Source organism: Chiloscyllium plagiosum, unplaced genomic scaffold (genome assembly GCF_037043375.1).
Source record: "Chiloscyllium plagiosum isolate Xiang-an unplaced genomic scaffold, Cpla_swu_hap1 HiC_scaffold_8, whole genome shotgun sequence".
Taxonomy (NCBI): domain Eukaryota; kingdom Metazoa; phylum Chordata; class Chondrichthyes; order Orectolobiformes; family Hemiscylliidae; genus Chiloscyllium; species Chiloscyllium plagiosum.
The window spans coordinates 14,021,101-14,040,925 of record NW_028270146.1 but is presented as its reverse complement, the minus strand read 5'-3'; the positions used below and the strand labels follow the sequence as shown (position 1 = coordinate 14,040,925).

General features: G+C 44.0%; 1 protein-coding gene across 6 annotated transcripts in view; it reads left to right on the top strand.

The window, feature by feature from the left end:
* tdp1 (tyrosyl-DNA phosphodiesterase 1) overlaps positions 1-19,825 on the top strand; it is a 133,868-nt gene that overhangs the window by 55,462 nt on the left and 58,581 nt on the right. For all 6 annotated transcript variants that reach the window (XR_015757828.1, XR_015757826.1, XR_015757827.1 and 3 more), the window contains exons 9-12: positions 269-347; positions 3,488-3,664; positions 5,111-5,159; positions 5,488-5,554. Coding sequence is in view for 3 of the 6 variants with exons in the window: in XM_043696957.2 (XP_043552892.2) it covers positions 269-347; positions 3,488-3,664; positions 5,111-5,159; positions 5,488-5,554 (372 nt within the window). In the remaining 3 variants the exon portion in view is untranslated. The remainder of the gene's footprint in view (positions 1-268; positions 348-3,487; positions 3,665-5,110; positions 5,160-5,487; positions 5,555-19,825) is intronic.

The following is a 19,825-nucleotide window of genomic DNA, read 5'->3' as shown; positions in this document are numbered from 1 at the left end:
GTCATTGGTCATGGGTTCTGGGAGTCCTGGACTGGCCAATGAGTTTGATCCTCCAGCCACATCCCTGACCACGTGGGGTCTTGCCTTGCATTTCCTACAGTTTAACAATGATTACCCTACAGGAAATATTTAATGGGCTGAAAAGTACTTGGACATCCAAGGTACGTGAAGGTCTCCCTTTAAGTGCGAGTCTTTTGTCTTTCTATTCACATTCGTTTTAAAACAGTTTGCATGTAATTATTTAATTATTAACTTATTTTTTTGGCAGAGTTTATCTCATTGGTTCCACTCCTGGCCGTCACCAAGGTAACGAGAAACAAAAATGGGGTCACTTAAAACTTGGCAAGGTATGTAAATCTAGCTTTGCCTTGAAAATCATAGAGAAATATCTCTTGTGGGAACTATCTTTGCACAGTTGAATAACGATACTTCTTAGAACCGTAAGCATCTGTGTGCTGAAAAGAATTATAAGTGGCACGCATTGATGTGACATTTTAAACAAGTCATAATATTTCATAATTAATTACTACACTGTTGAATCTTAAACAATTATAACTTGGATGCAAACACATCAGCCCAGTGCTGCCACAACACTTTTTTTTTGATTAGATTAGATTCCCTACAGTGTGGAAACAGGCCCTTCAGCCCAACAATTCCACACCGACCCTCCAAAGAGTAACCCACCCAGACCCATTTCCCTCTGACTAATGCACCGAACACTACGGGCAATTTAGCACGGCCAATTCACCCCAACCTGCACATCTTTGGACTGTGGGAGGAAACCCACGCAGACACGGGGAAAATGTGCAAATTCCACACAGACAGTCACCTGAGACTGGAATCGAACAAGGCGCCATGGTGCTGTGAGGCAACAGTGCTAACCACTGAGTCACCGTGCCACCCCTTTGTAGCCATTTAATAGAACTTTTCAGAGCAGTGCGGCTTCATTGTTTGCCATCAGCAGGATGTGTTTTCTTGCAACCTTCTCTGCACCTCAAAGCCCTGGCACTCCCTCCCCAAACAGCACCCTGAGTGTACCTCGGATCCAAAAAGCAGGCTTGCAAACCCTTTCGCAAGGGCAGTGAGGGGTGGTCCATCTGTGGACGCAGTGGTACCATGGTGGCAATGTCGCTCAATTCGCAATCCAGAACCTCAGGATTCACCTGAGTTCAAATCAGGTGGTGACATTTGAATAAAATAACAGTCTGGAATAAAGAATCTCCAAATAACCGTGAAACCCTTGTCAATTATCGTTAAAAACCCATTTGATTTACAATCTTCCTTTAGGGAAGGAAATCTGCCATCCTTACCTGGTCTGGCCTCCATGTGACTCCAGACCCACAGTAATGTGGTTGACTCTTATCTGCTATCTGGCCAATTAAGGCTGGGCAATAAATGCTGGCCTAGCCAGTGACACCTACATCCCATGAATGAATTTGTTTTTTGTAAGTGTGATTGTGTAGACGGACTTCACTTGCCCCATCCTCCCTTTCTCCCTATCCTGCCCACACCCCCCACAATCTCTCACTGACTGTATTGCTTTTCAGTATTCCTCAGGCAACAACCTGAGCCATAGCCTGAGCCATGGAGAGTGAAGATATTGACCAGTGCAGAATGAGGTACACATTGAGCTCACTCCACACTTGGTGAGACGTTGTTCTAATGGACCATTATACTGGGCACTTGACCGGAAGACTTCTTTTAAGCTCAATGCTTATATACTTTCCTTTTTTTGAAAGCTATCATTGAGCCATTGAATTAATTGAACACTTACTGTATACCCTCTCTCCCAAGATCTTCTGGTTCTTTTATCCATTACCTTATATAATACCTAACGGTATTATTGCTTGATTATTTATTCAGAAACTCTGCTAATGCTCTGGGGACTCTGGTTCGAATCCCACCACAGCAAATGGTGGAATTTGAATTTTTAAAGAATCTAGAATTCTGAATCAAATGATGACTATTGCTGATTGTTGGAAAAGCCCATTTGGCTCACTAATGTCCTTTAGTGAAGAAAATCTGCTATCCTTACCTGGTCTGGCCTACATGTGACTCCAGACCATTAGCAATGTGGTTGACTCTTAACTGCTGTCTGAAATGGCCTCGCAAGTAAGTCAGTACAAGGGCAACAGGGAATGGGCAATAAATGCTGGCCATCAGTGAATTTTTATACAAAATAAATCCTCTGTTGACCAAACCTCCTTCCATTTCAAAGAGTGTCTGTTCTATCAAAGCCATTGATGATTTTGGACATCTTTATTAAATTTACCTTAATCTTCTCCACTCTAAGGAGCTGGAAATGTGTTGCTGGAAAGGCGCAGCAGGTCAGGCAACATCCAGGGAACAGGAGAATCAACGTTTCGTGCATAAGCCCTTCTTCAGGAAGGGCTTATGCCCGAAACGTTGATTCTCCTGTTCCCTGGATGCTGCCTGACCTACTGCGCCTTTCCAGCAACACATTTCCAGCTCTGATCTCCAGCATCTGCAGACCTCACTCTCTCCACTCTAAGGAGAACAACCCCAGCTTCTCCAGTGTCTCATCCTTGCTCCCATTTTAACAAATCTGCTATGTCCCATCTCCAGAGCCTAGACATGCAATGTGAGGATTTAGCTGGACAAATTCCATGCAACCTGTATCCATACCCATTTTTGAGTCCTGTTTGCATATTGGTTAGGCAGTGGATGTTTTTTGGGTAGCACTGGTGCATCAGGATATGGGAAACAAGCAGGAGATTGGTGCTAGATAATAGAGTTGGACTACATAGTAGGGCCAGTGTAGGTATGATGGGCCAAACAGCTGCCGCCTCCACCATAATAATCCTGCACCCCATTGCTATCCACAATAAAAACACCCACTGCCCTTTTGAAACCCTCAGTTAAACCTGCCTGTATGACATTGTCAGACAGTCCATTTCATACCCTAACTACTCAGTGTATGGTGTGTTAATCTGTGATCACTATGTGTTATTTCATGTACCGATGTAGGAATTTACTATATTCCCTCTCTCCCGTGATCATCTTGTTCTTTTATCCATTATCTTAAATATAAAACTGTATTTCAACCTATTGGGTCCAGGTTTAATGTTTTAACTTATTTCTCTGCTAAAGGACGATCTACAGAACCTAACCCCAATTTTAACATTGACTCTTATGAGAACCAATGCTTCACTTAAGGTTGTTTCACTTTAAGTTGTGATTTTCAGGATTGCAACCACAATTTCAAGTGAGGACACTGCTGCTCCTGTTTTGAGTGTCCTTACTTTTTCTAGAATGAGGATGGTCATGATTCACATGATTCAGTTTCATGATGACTGAACCCATTGGGAAAACTATTCCAATTATTTTCTACCTAGCGATTTGCCAATTATCCTCACTATTTCACAGTCCATAAATACACAGACTGCTTGTACATGTTGCAGGGACGTTACCACTGGATTACTCACCAGAAGTTTGCTTGTGATCCTGTTTTGTATTTTCTCAATAGATCTTGAATAATTGTGCATCACCTGTGACGAACCAAGAGTCGTGGCCCCTCATTGGCCAGTTTTCCAGCATTGGCTCCTTGGGAGCTGATGAAACAAAATGGCTGTGTTCAGAATTTAAGGAGAGCCTCTCAATGCTTGGTAAATGCCAGAGCAACCAGAAAGTGCCTCTTCATTTGGTGAGTATACTCATAGAATTGGAGGACATTCTGCCCATTGAGTCTAATGCTAGCTCGTGGGTATCGAGCTGATGTTTAAATTCTCTCATGGCACGTCACTGACTTAGCAGCCTTTGTTGTCCATCCCTCATCCGAGAGCCCTGTAAATATTTTTCATTCAAATAATTGTCTAATTTTCTTTAAATCCACTGCCAAGCAATACAGTCCAGGCCATAACAATTTGCTTAATAAGAAAATATATCCTCTGCTTTTTTTGACAGTTAAATAACTCAATCTGGTTATCAGTGTTTCTGCCAATGGAAACTATGTCTTCTTATTAATTCTGTCAAAAGCATTCAGGATTTTTAACAAATCTTATCAACTGTCTCATTAATTTCCCAGCTCCAAGGAAGAACAGTCCCAGTCTCTTCACATCACAGAAATCTCCCACCCCGGGGCCCATTCTGGTAAATCTACCCTGCATTCTCTCTAAGGCCAAAACATCCTTCTGAAACTGTGGAGCCCAGAATCGAATACTGCATCCTGAAATAGGCCTAATCAGCACTTTACAAATGTTCAACATAACTTATTTGCTTTTCTGCACTATCAAAATAATTTTTAAAAATATATTAACAATGTTTTGACCCAAGTCAAGATGGTAAGTGATTTGGAGGGGAATTTACAACTGGTGATGTTCCCAGGTATCTGCTGCCCTTGTCCATCTAAATGGAAATGGTTATGGGTTGGAAAGGTACTGTCTAAGGAGCCTTGGTGAATTTCTGCAGTGCCTCTTATAGAGGATGCACAGAGTATTGGTGGTGGAAGGAGTGAATGTTTATGAATGTGATACCAATCAAAAAAGTTGCCTTGTTATGGATGGTGTCAAGTTTCTTATCGTTGGAACTGCGTTTACCCAGGGAAGTGGGGAGTATTACATCACACTCCTGTCTTGTGCCTTGTAGATGGTGGACAGGCATTGGGAGTCAGGAAGTGAGTTACTTGATTTAGGATTCCTAGCCTCTGATCTGTTCTTGTAGCCATTGTATTTTTGTGGCTAGTCCAGTTCAACTTCTGATCAATGGTAACCCAAAGGATTTTGATAGTGGGAGATTCAGTAATGCTAATGCCATTGAATGTCAAGGAGTAATGGCTGGATTTTCTCTTGTTTGAGATGGCCATCGCCTGGACATTTGTGTGGTGGAAATGTTACTTGCCACTTGTCAGCCCAAGCCTGGATATTGTCCAGGTCTTGCTGTATTTGGATATAGTCCATTTCAATATCTGAGGAGTTGCAAATGGTGCTGAACATTACCAAATATTCTCTGTTGTGGCATTATGATGGAAGGAAGGTCATTGATGAAGCAGTTGAAGATGAGTTATTATTAATGGCCAGTTTTAAATTTAATTCAAGTACACAAGTGAAGTGTTTGAATCTCATTCTGTATTAACCATGGTCTCTTTCAATAGGTTTATCCGACTGTTGAGAATGTCAGAACAAGTTTAGAGGGGTACCCAGGTAGATTCTCCACTTTCTCTTGCTGCGTGGGTGCATGATAATATCTCCTTACGTGTTATCATATCCGATTATGTATAAAACTCCTCTGTGACGTTGCTTGGAGTGTTTTACTATGTTAATAGTGCTAAATAAATGCAAGTTGTCATTGTAGACCTGTTGTATGATATTTTATAAGAATGGTAAACTGAATTGCTTTTGTCTGTAAAAGTCATACTATTGCATATAAACTAGATCATATAGATATTTATACACACTTTAAAAAGAAATTCTTAACCCTTTGACCCTGTTATAAAGCTTCACTTCTAATAGACTCCCTTCTGTTTATTAGCCGGGGGCTCTCTACCATATGCCATCGCTACTGCACAGAAACAACCTTGGCTGTCTTCATTCTTTTGGTAAGTTACATCTGACCTTAATTACCATTTAGTACTCAGTGATAGCACTGAAGGGTTAGTTGTTTAGTTGGGCAATTGCAGTCTGAGTATTTCACTCACTGTTGCAAGTTTTTGCTGACCGTGCTTTGTCAGGCAGGGATTTACAATAGGACTCATGAGAAACTAATGAGGAGACCATTCAGCCCTTTGGGCTCACTCTGCCATTGAATGAGATCATCCTTTGATCTTGTTTCAGCACCATTATCCCACGCTATCCCTGTATCCCTCACAACAAATAGTCTATATCACAGCAAACACAGTTGAAAAATGTGGTGCTGGAAAAACACAGCAGGCCAGGCAGCATCCGAGGAGCAGGAGAATCGTTGTTTCGGGCATAAGCCTTTCTTCAGGAATGAGGCTGGTGTGCCAAGCGGGCTGAGATAAAAGGTAGGGGGGAGGGAATTTGGGGGAGGGGCGCTGGGAATACAATAGGTGGAAGGAGGTGAGGGTGAGGGTGATAGGCCGGAGAGGGGGTGGGGGCGGAGAGGTCGGGAAGAAGATTGCAGGTCAAGAGGGCGGTGCTGAATCCGAGGGTTGGGACTGAGATAAGGTGAGGGGAGGGGAAATGAGGAAGCTGGAGAAATCTACATTCATCCCTTGTGGTTGGGGAGGGTTCCTAGACGGAATATGAGGCGCTCTTCCTCCAGGCATCGTGTGGCCAGGGTCTGGCGATGGAGGAGGCCAAGGACCTGCATGTCCTTGGCAGAGTGGGAGGGGATCAAAGGGGTTAAGCCATGGGGTGGTTGGGTTGGTTGGTGCGGGTGTCACATAGGTGTTCCCTGAAACGTTCCGCAAGTAGGTGGCCTGTCTCCTCAATGTCGAGGAGACCACATCGGGTGCAGCGGATACAGTAAATGATGTGTGTGGAGGTGCAGGTGAATTTGTGACGGATATAGAAGGATCTATTGGGGCCTTGGAGGGAGGTGAGGGGGGCGATGTGGGTGCAAGTTTTGCACTTCTTGCGGTTGCAGGGGAAGGTGCCGGGAGTGGAGGTTGGGTTGGTGGGGGGTGTGGATCTGACGAGGGAGTCGCGGAGGGAGTGGTCTCTCCTGAATGCTGATAGGAGAGGGAAATATATCCCTGGTGGTAGGGTCTGTCTGGAGGTAGCGGAAATGACGGAGGATGATAGGATGTATCCGGAGGTTGGTGGGGTGGAAGGTGAAGACCAGTGGGGTTCTGTCCTGGTGGCGATTGGAGGGGCGGGGTTCAAGGGCGGAGGTGCGGGAAGTGGAGGAGATGCGGTGGAGAGCGTCGTCGACCACGTCGGAGGGGTCTGGTACTTCAGCATCTGCAGTCCTCACTTCACAGCAAACAATCAGTTTAATGCAAAAAACAGCACATGCAGTGTGCATGTGTGTGTGAGAGAAAGTAACCAGTCTGAACCAATTTGCAGTTTTTTCCTGAGTGATTTCACCCAATCACCTCCACTTTCGTTGAGAAAAGTGATTCTGGTGGCTCAGTGGTTAGCACTGCTGCCTCACAGCACCAGGGACCCGGGTTCGATTCCTGCCTCAGGTGACTGTCTGTGTGGAGTTTGCACGTTCTCCCCGTGTCTGTGTGGGTTTTCTTCGGGTGCTCCGGTTTCCTCCAACAGTCCAAAGGCGTGCAAGCCAGGTGAATTGGCCATGCCAAATTGCCCATTGTGTTAGGTACATCAGTCAGAGGGAAATGTAGGGTAGGGGAATGGGTCTGGGTGGGTTACTCTTTGGAGGGTCGGTGTGGACTTGTTGGGCTGAAGGGCCTGTTTTCATACTGTGGGGAATCTAATCTAATTGTAGCTCTCGGCATTTGTAGTTTTTCTTACTCGTTGCTAGTTTTGTTCTGACCGATGGAAGTCTGTCATGTCATTCCCATACAAGAATGCAGACATTCACGTAGTTGTTGACAGGCAAGAGGCCTATGTTGTTGATAACTAGGGCACCAAACCACAGACCAATCATCTATTTGTTGCGGGCCAAATCTCTAATTGTACACAGCTCAAAGCTAAAGCTCAGCTACAAGCTATTTACTACAGTTTGAAGCTGCAGCTTTGTAACTAGTACCTGTGATGGGATGAACATGAGTGCAGACTCAGTGAGCTAGGGGCCCTTTTTTACACTGTTTGACTTGGGGTGTCAGGTTACTTGCTTTCAAAAACTTGCTATTTACCTTCAATTTTTAAACAATTCTTTTCCCCATTTCAGTCTTCAATCAAAAACACAGTGAAAAGAACAGCCTTTACACTTTGTATTATCAGCAGCTAGTTTGGACTGTTCTATTGGAGCTGCTTTCCTTTTGTAATGAAAAGAATAGAATTCATAGAATCATACAGGACAGTAGAGGTCCTTCAGCCTAATGAGACTCTACTGCCAAAAGTGCTCAACCCCATAAAAAAGTACCAATCACATTTTCCCACACTAAGCTTGTAACCTTTAATATTTTGTTTTATCATTAAAGCAAAATCTGCAGCATTGTATGTTTGTATTTCAGTGAGAGACCACTTTATGGAAACCAAAACAAATTAAACTATGATCTATCAAGCCCAGTTCCTGTCTGGGATGTGATTTGTCCATTCGCAACATCTGCTAGGATCATAACAAATGAGATCTTAAAAATAACTTGCTCCCCCACTTCCTCGTGGCAATGTGAAACACATTAACCTTCCCTCCTGGTGGATACGCTTCACCCCAACTCCTTTTTAGTTTAGAAATCATAAGCACTTTGCAACATAGCTCTTTATAACCTGATACCTACAACACGTTCTGTGATTTTGACAGACACTGAGTCTGCTCTTTTCAAATTCAGAGGCTGCTACCATTGGCGATCAGTGTAAATCCCTTGCACCATCGTCTCAATAAAACAATCTAAGCCTTGCTTTGATTCTTACAAGACTCATAGGGGTCTTGAGAGGATAGACGTGGAGAGGTTGTTGGGACTAGAAGGCATCATCTCAGAGTATGGTCAAAAATCACACAACACCAGGTTATAGTCCAATGGGTTTATTTGAAAACACTAACTTTCGGAGGGCTGTTCTTCTCTTAATAAAGGAGCAGTGCTCCGAAAGCTAGTGTTTTCAAATAAACCTATTGGACTATAACTTGGTGTCATGTGATTTTTGACCTTGTCCAACATTGGCACCTCCACATCAGAGTAAGGGGTCACACATTTAAGACAGAGCTGAGGAAGAATTTCTTCTCTCAGAGGAGCGTGAATCTGTGGAATGCTTTACCACAGAGAGCTGTCAAAGCTGGGTCACTAAGTATATTCAAGGCTGATTTTTAGTCAGTAAGGGAATCAAGGGTTATGGGGAAAAGGCAGAAAAGTGGAGTTGCAGGTGATCAACCAGCCATGGTCTCATTGAATGGCAAAGCAGACTCGATGGGCTGAATGGCTTGCATCTGCTCCTACTTCAGGGGGTCTTATAGTTTGATCCCCAGCGATTATATCACCGAGGTTAACTGTTATACTAACTGCAGAACAGATTATACAAGTGCCTGCCTTCTCTAGAATTTAGAAGGTTAAGGGGTGATCTGATCAATGTCTTCAAGATATTAACAGGAAAAGACGGTAGATAAAGATAAACTGATTGGGTATTCCAGACATTGTCTGAGAATTAGGTCAAGGCCGTTCAGGAAAGATGATAGGAAGCACTTCTTCACACAAAGAGATTTGGAACTCTGTTTCTTAAGCAGCAGTGAATGCCAGATCAGTTGTTAGTTTTAAATCTGAGATAATGTTTTTTGTTAAGTGAAGGGAGGTGGGTCAAAGGCAGGTATATGGAGTTAGGTTACAGGTCAGCCGTGATCCCATTAAGTGTGGAACAGGCTTGAGAGACTGAAAGGCCTACTCCTGTTCCAATATTCTTTCTATGTTTCCCTTCCTAAGTGACCTCCTTCTTTTACACTTTATTTAAACCTACAGTCCAAAATTAGGATCATCTTATAAACTTAATAACTTTAGCACAACGTAACAAGTCACCAGCGTGCTGGGTGCAAGTCCTGATGAGATTGAATTTTCTGAATTGATGGCTGACCTGTGGCTAAATCCAATTAAAAATCAGCTATGCAGCAGTCCTCAATCACCAATTGGGTTTCCATGGATCGAGCTGCTTCTCTGTTGTCATGGAGACATGACCCTGTAGCGAACATATTTTCCACTTTTATCTTTGAGGGTGGAAGTACTTTCTGTGATCTTATCAACATGCATTCTGAGTCTTCTCCTAATATTAGTCGAAGATTGTCTTTGAATAATGAACCCTTCCAAGTAAAGCTGTGTAATGTTCTTGAAGCATCCCCACAAATTATAATTGTAAGTCAGGCAAGATACATCTGTAACTTCCAAAATTGCTGGACCTTTAACCAGTACTAAATCTGACAACAAGATATGCAGCTTTTTACAGTCAAGACCCATCTTTTCTGCCAATCTTCCAATCTCTCAAATTCATGCACCAGTGCTCTTGAAATCTCAGTGCACCTGAAATCTCAGTGCACCAACAGAGGCCATTCAATCCATTGAGTCAGTGATAACTCTGAGAGACTTGTCAATTAATTGCATTCCCCCTTTTCACAGTCCTGAAAAATGTTTCCTTGTTGGGATTTGAAATCATACGCCTGCTATGTTGATGTGTGACTCTGGATTATTTGTCCGCAATGCCACAGCCTCCCCTTAATACATCGGAACAGAAGTAGGCCGTTCAGCCCATCAGATCTGCCTCATTACTCAATGAGATCATGATTGATCTGATAACCCTCAAACTCCACTTTTCTGTCTCTTCCTCGTAACCCTTGGTTCCCTAAAAATTAAAAAAAATCTGTCTATTTCAGTCTCAAATATCCTTTGAAAAGGAAAAGTAAAATAGAGTGGCTTTGGGAGAGCGAGATTGATTTGGTGAGAAAATGTTAAAGCCAACATGGGCTAAATCGACCAAATGGCCGCCTCAGTAGCAGGAGTAGACCACTTGACCCATTGAGTTTGCTCCATCATTTCAGTTCCACCAGGGCTGATCCCAGGTTTCAACTCCACTTTCCTGCCCACTCCTCATATCCCTCAATTTCCCAAAGAGACCAAAAATCTTGCCAATCCTGCCTTAATTGGATCGGTCAGGACTATAATCACAGGAGTTTAGAAGAATAATGGAGCGGGGTGGGGGATTTCAATAGAAAATTACAAAATTCTAACAGGATGGGGTAAACGTAGGAAGGATATTCCCATTGATAGGGAGCCAAGTGTTCCAGAACCAATGGTCATAGTCTAAGGAATGGACCAAGGTGGGCCATTTAAGACTGAGATGAGGAGAAATTTCTTCACTCAGAGAGTGGGGAACTTGTGGATTTCTCTGCCATAGAAAACAGTTGAGGCCAAAAGATTGAACTTTCCCAAATAGGAGTTATATCTAGTTCTCAGGGCCAAAGGGATCGCAGGTTATGGGAAGAAGGTGGGAACAGGATATTGGGTTAGATGATCAGGTATGATAATATTGAATGGTGGAGCAGATCGGAATGTTCAATATGTCCTATGCCTGCTCCTACTTTCTACGTTTCTATTAAGTGTATTCAAGTGATGGAGCACTCACAAACCTCTGTGGCAGAGAATGCTATAGATTCACAACCTAATTTCTCCTAATCTCAACTTTAAAGTATCAGGTGACATCCTAAGACTGTGCCTCCAGGTTTGAGATTCTCCAACCATTAAAAACAACCAGTGTCTCCCTAAATGCCATAGAGTCATAGAGCTATATAGCACCGAAACAGACCCTTTGGTCCAACTTGTCCATGCCGACCAGATATCTTAAATTAATCTAGTCCCATTTGCCATAATTTAGCCCATATCCCTCTAAACCTTTTCCATTCATATACCCACCCAGATGCCTTTTAAATGTTGTAACTGTACCCACTTCCACACCACTTCCTCTGCCAGCTCATTCCATACACACACTACCCCCTGCGTGAAAAAGGTACCTCTCGGGTCTCTTTTAAATCTTTCCCCTTTCATCTTAAACCTATGCCCTCTAATTTTGGACTCCCCTACCCTGGGGAAAAGATCTTTGCTGTTCACCCTATCCATGCCCCTCTTGATTTTACAAACCTCTATAAGCTCACTTCCGTCAACCTCTGACACTCCAGGGAAAACAGCCCCAGCCTATTCAGCCTTTCCCATAGTTTAAACCCTCCAACCCTGGCAACCTCCTTGTAAATCTTTTCCAAGCCCTGTCTAGTTTCGCAACATCTTTCCGATAGGAGGGAGACCAGAATTGAATGCAGTATTCTAAAACTGGTCTCACCAGTATCCTGGACAGCTGCAACATGACCTCCCAACTCCTATACTCAGTGCACTGGCCAATGAAAGCACGTGTACCGGATGTTGTCTTCACCACCTTGTCTCCCCGTGACTCCACTTTCCTGCTTTCTAAACGTTTTCCAACTCTGGGAGTGGGGACTGCAGCTCTGGGGACTATCCATCGCTGCCTCTGAGCTGGAAATTTCAACCTCACCTCCCTCCATCCCACCTGCCAACTTTGGGAAGTCCTGCTCTACCTTAATGTGTCCCTTCAGAATTTTCTATGTTTCAATGAGATTGCGTCTTATCCTTCTAAACACCACAGAATATAGATCTCCTTTAATGACTTGATGGAAATAGGCAAAGGATTTGGAAAAGTACAACGTAGAACATTTTGTGACAGGCTTTGCAATTGTCACTGTTGCTGACGTCGTATTTGGCAATTTGACAGCAGAGCTCCCTAACAAATTGGCAAGGACAGAACGGAAAGAAATGCTTTTCTCCAAAGCCATCACCTTCTGCTTTTTTTTAACGCCTGATTAGGTTAATTGATAGAATTTCAATTCTCCAGCTGTGGTGCTGAGATTTGAAACTCCGTTCTCAGATCATTAAACCAGGTCAGTGTTTCCTTCAGCGGCCACACACACAGCAACACAGAACACCCCACCCTGGGCACACACAAAGCAGCCTCTTTACATCCAGTGTGTGTGCACAGAAAATAGTGTAAATTGCCCAACCATCAACCCCACCCCCAAAACAAGGGTATTATTCAGGCCTATAGATTACTCATCTGGTAACATATCTGGTACAGGCAGCTGCATTGTGTTCGTAGAATCATAGAATCCCTATAGTATGGAAACAGGCCTCCTAGTCCAACAAGTCCTCACCGACCCCCAAAAAAATGTTTTTTGGAATATTGCATGGTCTCCTTTCCACCAAAAGGATGTCGTGAAATTTGAAAGGATTCAGAAAAGATTTGCAAAGATGTTGCCAGAGTTGGAGGATTTGAGCTATAGGGAGAGGTTGAATAGGCTGGAGCTGTTTTCCCTGGAGTGTCGGAGGCTGAGGGGTGACCTTATAGAGGTTTATAAAATCATGAGGGGAATGGATAGACTAAATAGATAAGGTCTGGTCGGCATGCATGAGTTGGACCGAAGGTCTGTTTCCCTGCTGTACATCTCTATGACTCTAGGACCATAAGATGCAGGAGCTGAAACCATTGAGTTCTCTTCATCATACAATGGAGTCATTGATCTGATCATCATCAACTTCACTTTTCTGCCTTTTCCCTGTCACCCTCGATTCCCTTACTGATTAAAAATCTGTCTATCTCAGCCTTCAATATACTTAACGACCTTCTGCCAAAAAGAATTTCATAGATTCACTACTCTCTGAGAGAAAAAAACCCCTCTCCATCTGTATCTTAAATGTGCAACAACTTAGATTGAAATTATGCCCTCTAGTCCTAAATCCTTCAACATGGGATACAACATTCCTGCACCTCCCTATCAAGTCCTCAAGAATGCTCCACTACATGTCTTAACAAGGTCAGTCTCTCATCCTTCTAAATTCCACTGAGTACAACTTACTCAACCTGTCATTACCTGGCACTAGCCTAGAAAAATTTCACTCGACTGCCTCTAATGCTGGTACATCTTTCCTAAGGTAAGGGGCCCAAAACTGTTCACTGAACTCCAGCTGTGGTCTGACTAGTGCCTTGTACAGTCTTAGAGGAGAAAGTGAGGTCTGCAGACGCTGGAGATCAAAGCTGAAACTTTATTGCTGGAACAGCACAGCAGGTCAGGCAGCATCTAGGGAACAGAAGAAGAAGGGCATGTGCCCGAAACATCGAATCTTCTGTTCCCTAGATGCTGCCTGACCTGCTGTGCTGTTCCAGCAATAAAGTTTCAGCCTTGCACAGTCTTAGAAAAGCTCCCTACTTTTATACTTCATTCCCTTTGAAATATATGCTAACATTCCATTGGCCCTCTCTATTACTGACTGAACTTGGATGCTAGCCTTTTGTGATTCAGAGATGGGGACACTCCCCCCAACTAAATTCCTCTGCTACATTGTTTTCTCCATTTAAATAATATTCAGCTCCTCCATTCTTCTTGCCTAAGTGCATAACCTCACATTTCCCCACATTATTTTCCATCTGCCAAGTTTTTACTCACTCACTTGACCTATCTATATCCCTCTGCTGACTCTTTATGTCATCCTCACCATTTTTCTTCCCACAAACTTAGTGATAGTACATTCACTTCCTTCATCTTATTAATATACTGCTAGGGCATGAGACTCGGTTCAACGATGATGTTGCTTCGCACTGTGACTGCCTGGATTCTATAAAAGAATTGCCCATTGTGTTCAGGGATGTGTAGGTTAGGTACATTAGTCAGGGAAATGTAGAGCAATAAGGAGGGGAGGTGGGTGTGGGTGGGATGCTCTTAAAGTCATAGTCATAGTCATAGTCATAGTCATAGAGATGTACGGCATGGAAACAGACCGTTCGGTCCAACTCAACCATGCCGACCAGATATCTTAACCTAATCTAGACCCGTTTGCGAGCACCCAGCCCATATCTCTCTAAACCCTTTCTATTCACATAACCATCCAGATACCTTTTAAATGCTGTAATTGTACGAGCCTCCATCACTTCCTCTGGCAGCTCATTCCATCTAACACCACCCTCCGCATGAAAAAGATGCTCATTAGGTCCCTTTTGTATCTTGCCCCTCTCACCCTAAACCTATGCCCTCTAGTTTTGGACTCCCCCACCCCAGGGAAAATACTTTGTCTATTTATCCAATCCATGACCCTCATGATTTTATAAACCTCTATAAGGTCACCCCTCAGTCTCCGACGGTCCAAAGAAAACAGCCCCAGCCTGTTCAGCCTCTCCCTGTAGTTCAAATCCTCCAACCCTGGCAACATCCTTGTAAATCTGTTCTGAACCCTTTCAAGTTTCACAACATCACCATGACCTCCCAACTCGTATACTCAATGCACTGACCAATACAGATAAGCATGACTAAAAGCTCTTGGTGCAAGAAAGGTACTGGATGGACAAAAAGAAGCAACCCCTGGGTGATACCCTGTACTCTTCCCCAATCCTCAGAACACAGTCATACATTCAGCCCCTCTGACCTGCTGAACCACAGGCTTGCAGTCCCTTAGGTATAGATGAAGGGGTGATCGAATTGACATGTTATGGTGATTGAAACCATTGTGAGGGTAAATAAGTTAGAAACTATTCATCCTCATGGGTGTTTCAAACAAGGTGACCTAACATTAAAGTGAGAGCTGGGCCATTCAGAAAGTAATTCCCTTCATGACTACTGGAAACATTAATTCTTGTTGCTGTCCCCATGAATATTGCCAAGGGCTCTGTTTTTAATGTCTAGTCCCCAGCATCAGCAGCATTTTACTTACACTCATTCCAGTGAAAGTCTGGTGCTCACTTGGACCGAAAGATCATAAGAATAGGGAGAACCAGCCGTTTGGATACAGAACTGGCTCAAAGGTTGAAGACAGAGGGTGGTGGTGGAGGGTTGCATTTCAGACGGGAGGCCTGTGACCAGTGGAGTGCCACAAGGATCGGTGCTGGGTCCACTGCTTTTCGTCATTTATACAAATGATTTGGATGTGAACATAAGGGGTATCCACGTAGTTAGTAAGTTTGTAGATGACACCAAAATTGGAGGTGTAGTGGACAGCAAAGAAAGTTACCTCAGATTACAATGGGATCTTGATTAGATGGGTCAGTGGGCTGAGAAGTGGCAGATGGAGTTTAATTCAGATAAATGTGAGGAGCTGCATTTTGGAGAAGCAAATCTTAGCAAGATTTATCCACTTAATGGTAAGGTCCTAGGGAGTGTTGCTGAACAAATAGACCTTGGAGTGCAGGTTCATAGCTCCTTGAAAGTGGAGTCGCAGGTAGATAGATAGTGAAGGCGGCGTTTGATATGTTTTCCTTTATTGTTCAGAGTATTGAGTACAGGAGTTGGGAGGTCATGTTGTGGCTGTACAGGACATCGGTTCGGCTACTTTTGGAATATTGAGTGCATTTCTGGTCTCCTTCCTATCGGAAGGATGTTGCAAAATGTGAAAAGATTCAGAAAAGATTTACAAGGATGTTGCCAAGGTTGGAGGATTTGAGCTATAGGGAGAGGCTGAACAGGCTGGGGCTGTTTTCCCTGGAGCGTCGGAGGTTGAGGGGTGACCTTATAGAGGTTTATAAAATCATGAAGGGCATGGATAGGGTAAATAGACAAAGTCTTTTCCCTAGGGTGGGGGGAGTTCAGAACTAGAGGGCATAGGTTTAGGGTGAGAGGGGAAAGATATAAAAGAGACCTAAGGGGCAACTATTTCACACAGGGTGGTACGTGTATGGAATGAGCTGCCAGAGGAAGTGGTGGAGGCTGGTACAATTGCAACATTTAAAAGGCATTTGGATGGGTATATGAATAGGAAGGGTTTGGAGGGATATGGGCTGGGTGCTGGCAAGTGGGACGAGATTAGGTTAGGATATCTGGTTGGCATGGACGAGTTGGACCGAAGGGTCTGTTTCTGTGCTGTACATCTCTATGACTCTATGACTCTTAAGTAGGAACAGGAGTAGACCATAAGACATAGGAGCAGAAATTAGGCCATTTAGTCCATCAAGTCCGCCCCACCATTCAATCGTGGCTGATAAGTTTCTTAACCCCGTTCTTCCGTTTTCTCCACGTAACTCTTAATCCCCATTTGGCCCCTCAAGTCTCCTCCACTATTCAATAGGATCATGACTGATCCGACACTCCTCACATCCACTTTCCTCCCCTTTCCCTTTTGTGCCCTGCCCTTTAGTGGGCGGCACGGTGGCACAGTGGTCAGCACTGCTGCCTCACAGCGCCTGAGACCCGGGTTCAATTCCCGCCTCAGGCGACTGACTGTGTGGAGTTTGCACGTTCTCCCCGTGTCTGCGTGGGTTTCCTCCGGGTGCTCCGGTTTCCTCCCACAGTCCAAAGATGTGCAGGTCAGGTTAATTGGCCATGCTAAATTGCTCGTAGTGTTAGGTAAGGGGTAAATGTAGGGGCATGGGTGGTTTGTGCTTCGGCGGGGAGGTGTGGACTTGTTGGGCCGAAGGGCCTGTTTCCACACTGTAATGTAATGTAATGTAATCTAATCTAATTTAATCTAATCTTCCCTGTGAGCCTCGATTCCCTGACTGATCAAGAAGCTATCTCTCTCAGCCTTAAAATGCACAATAAATTTGCCCCCTCAGCTCTCTGTGCAAGGAGTTCCAAAAACTCTCAATCCTTTGAGAGAAGAGATTCCTCTTCTTCTCAGCCATAAATTGGCACCCCTTTATTCTCAGACTATGCCCTCTGGTCGCAGAGTGTTCCACAAGGGGAAACACCCTCTCAGCATTTACCCTGTCAAGCCCCTTAAGAATCTTGTATGAGTATCTTGTACCCTTACCCAATCCAAACCTGTTTAGCCTTTGCTCCAACCCAGGGATCATCCTCGTGAACCTTCTCTGAATTGCTTCCAATGAAATGATGTCTTTCCTTGCGCAAAATGCCGCTGAGAGACTGAGGGCTAATTGAAAATGTCAAAACAGAGATTGGGAGATTTTTAAAATTTATTTAGCAAGACCTACCACCTTCTCAAGGGCAACTAGGGATGGGCAATAAATGCAGAACCAGCCTGTAATGCCCACATCCCATGAATGACTAAACGAACTCTGCCTTTTGCATGTTTGTTTGAGGGATAAACATTGATCACTATCTTGGAGGTCAGTACTCTTTCAAATACATAGAAACACAGAAGAAGGGAGCAGGAGGAGGCCATTCGACCCATTCAAGCCTGCACCACCATTTATCACATTCAAGGCTGATCGTTCAATTCAGTGGCCTAATCCTGCTTTCACCTCATAACCTTTGATCCCATTCACCTCAAGTACTATATCTAGCTGTATCTTGAATACATTCAATGTTTTGGCATTGACTATGTCCTGTGGTACTGAATTCCACAGGCTCACCACTGTGAAGAATTGTCACCCCATCTCCCTCCTAAATGGTCTACCCTGAATCCTCAGACTGTGACCCCTGGTTCAGGACACGCCCACCATCCTCCCTGCATCTACCCTGTCTAGTCCTGTGATAATTTTATAAGTCTCTATGAGACCCCTCCCCTTCATTCGTCTGAACTCCAGTGGAAACAATCCTAACCTAGTCAATCCCTCCTCATACGTCAGTCCGCCGTTCCCGGTAAACCTTTGCTACACTCCCCCGAGAGCAAGAGCATCCTTCCTCTGAAAAGGAGACCAAGACTGTGTACAATATTCTAGGTGTGGCTTCACCAAGGCCCAGTATAACTGCATCAACACATCCCTGTTCCTGTACTCAAAACCTCTTGCAATGAAGGCCACAATACATTGAACATAGAACAATACAGTACAGGACAGGCCCTTCGGCCCTCAATATTGCGCTGACCTGTGAACTAATCTAAGCCCATCACCCTACACTATCCCATCATCATTCCATATGCTTATCCAAGGATTGTTTAAATCTCCCCAATATGGCTGCGTTAACTATATTAGCGGTAGGGCATTCCACGCTCTTACCACTCTCTGCGTAAAGAACCTGCCTCTGACATCCGTCTTAAATCTATCACCCCTCAATTGTATCAAATTCCTTTTAGCCTTCTTCTGTCTGATGAGAGCAAACCAAAATCCCTCAGCCTTTCCTCATAAGACCTTCGCATAGGACCAGGCAACATCCTGGTAAATTTCCTCTGCACCTTTTCCAATGCTTCCACATTCTCCCTGTAATGGGGCGACCAGAACTGTACACAATATTCTAAGTGAGGCTGCACTAGCGTTTTGTACAGTTGCAGCATGACATCATGGCTCCGGGACTCAGTCCCTCTACCAATAAAACCTAACACACCGTATGCCGCCTTAACAGCACTATCAACCTGGGTGGCAACTTTCAGGAATGTTTGTGCATGGACACCAAGATCCCTCTGCACATCCACACTACCAAGAATCTTTCCATTGACCCAGTACTCTGCCTTCCTGTTATTCTTCCCAAAGTGAATCACCTCACATTTATCTGCATTGAATTCCATTTGCCACCTCTCAGCCCAATTCTGCAGTTTATCCAAGTCCCCCTGCAACCTGTAACATTCTTCCACACTGTCCACCATTCCACAGACTTTAGTGTCATCTGCAAACTTACTAAACCATCCACCTATGCCTGCTTTTCAGTCATTTATAAAAATGACAAACAGCAGTGGTCCCAAATCAGATCCTTGTGGCACATACTAGTAACCGGACTCCAGACTGAATATTTTCCATCAACCACCACTCGCTGCATTCTTACAGAAAGCCAGTTTCTAATCCAAACTGCTAAATCACCCTCAATTCCATGCCTCTGCATTTTCTCCTAAAGCCTACCATGTGGAATCTTATCAAAGTTTTACTGAAGTCCATGTACACCATGTCAACTGTTCTACCCTCATTCACATGCTTGGTCACCTTTTCAAAAAACTCACTGAAGTTTGTGAGACACGACCTGCCCTTGACAAAACCATGTTGACTCTCTGCAATCAAATTGTTGCTTGCTAGATGATTATAAATCCTATCTCTTATAATCCTTTCCAAAACTTTTCCTACAATAGACATAAGGCTCACTGGTCAGTAATTACCTGGGTCATCTCTGCTGCCCTTCTTGAACAAGGACCCAACATTTGCAAAACCTGCAGTCCTCTGCAGCTAAACCCCCCGTAGGCAATGACGACTCAAAGATCAAAGAACAAGGCCAAAGGCTTCACCATCTCCTCCCTAACTTCCCGGAGAATCCTCAGATAAATCCCATCCGGCCCAGGGGGGCTTATCTAATTTCACACCTTCTAGAATTGATAACACCTCCTCTTACTAACCACGATCTTTTCTAGTCTAATAGCTCGTATCTCATTCTTCTCCTC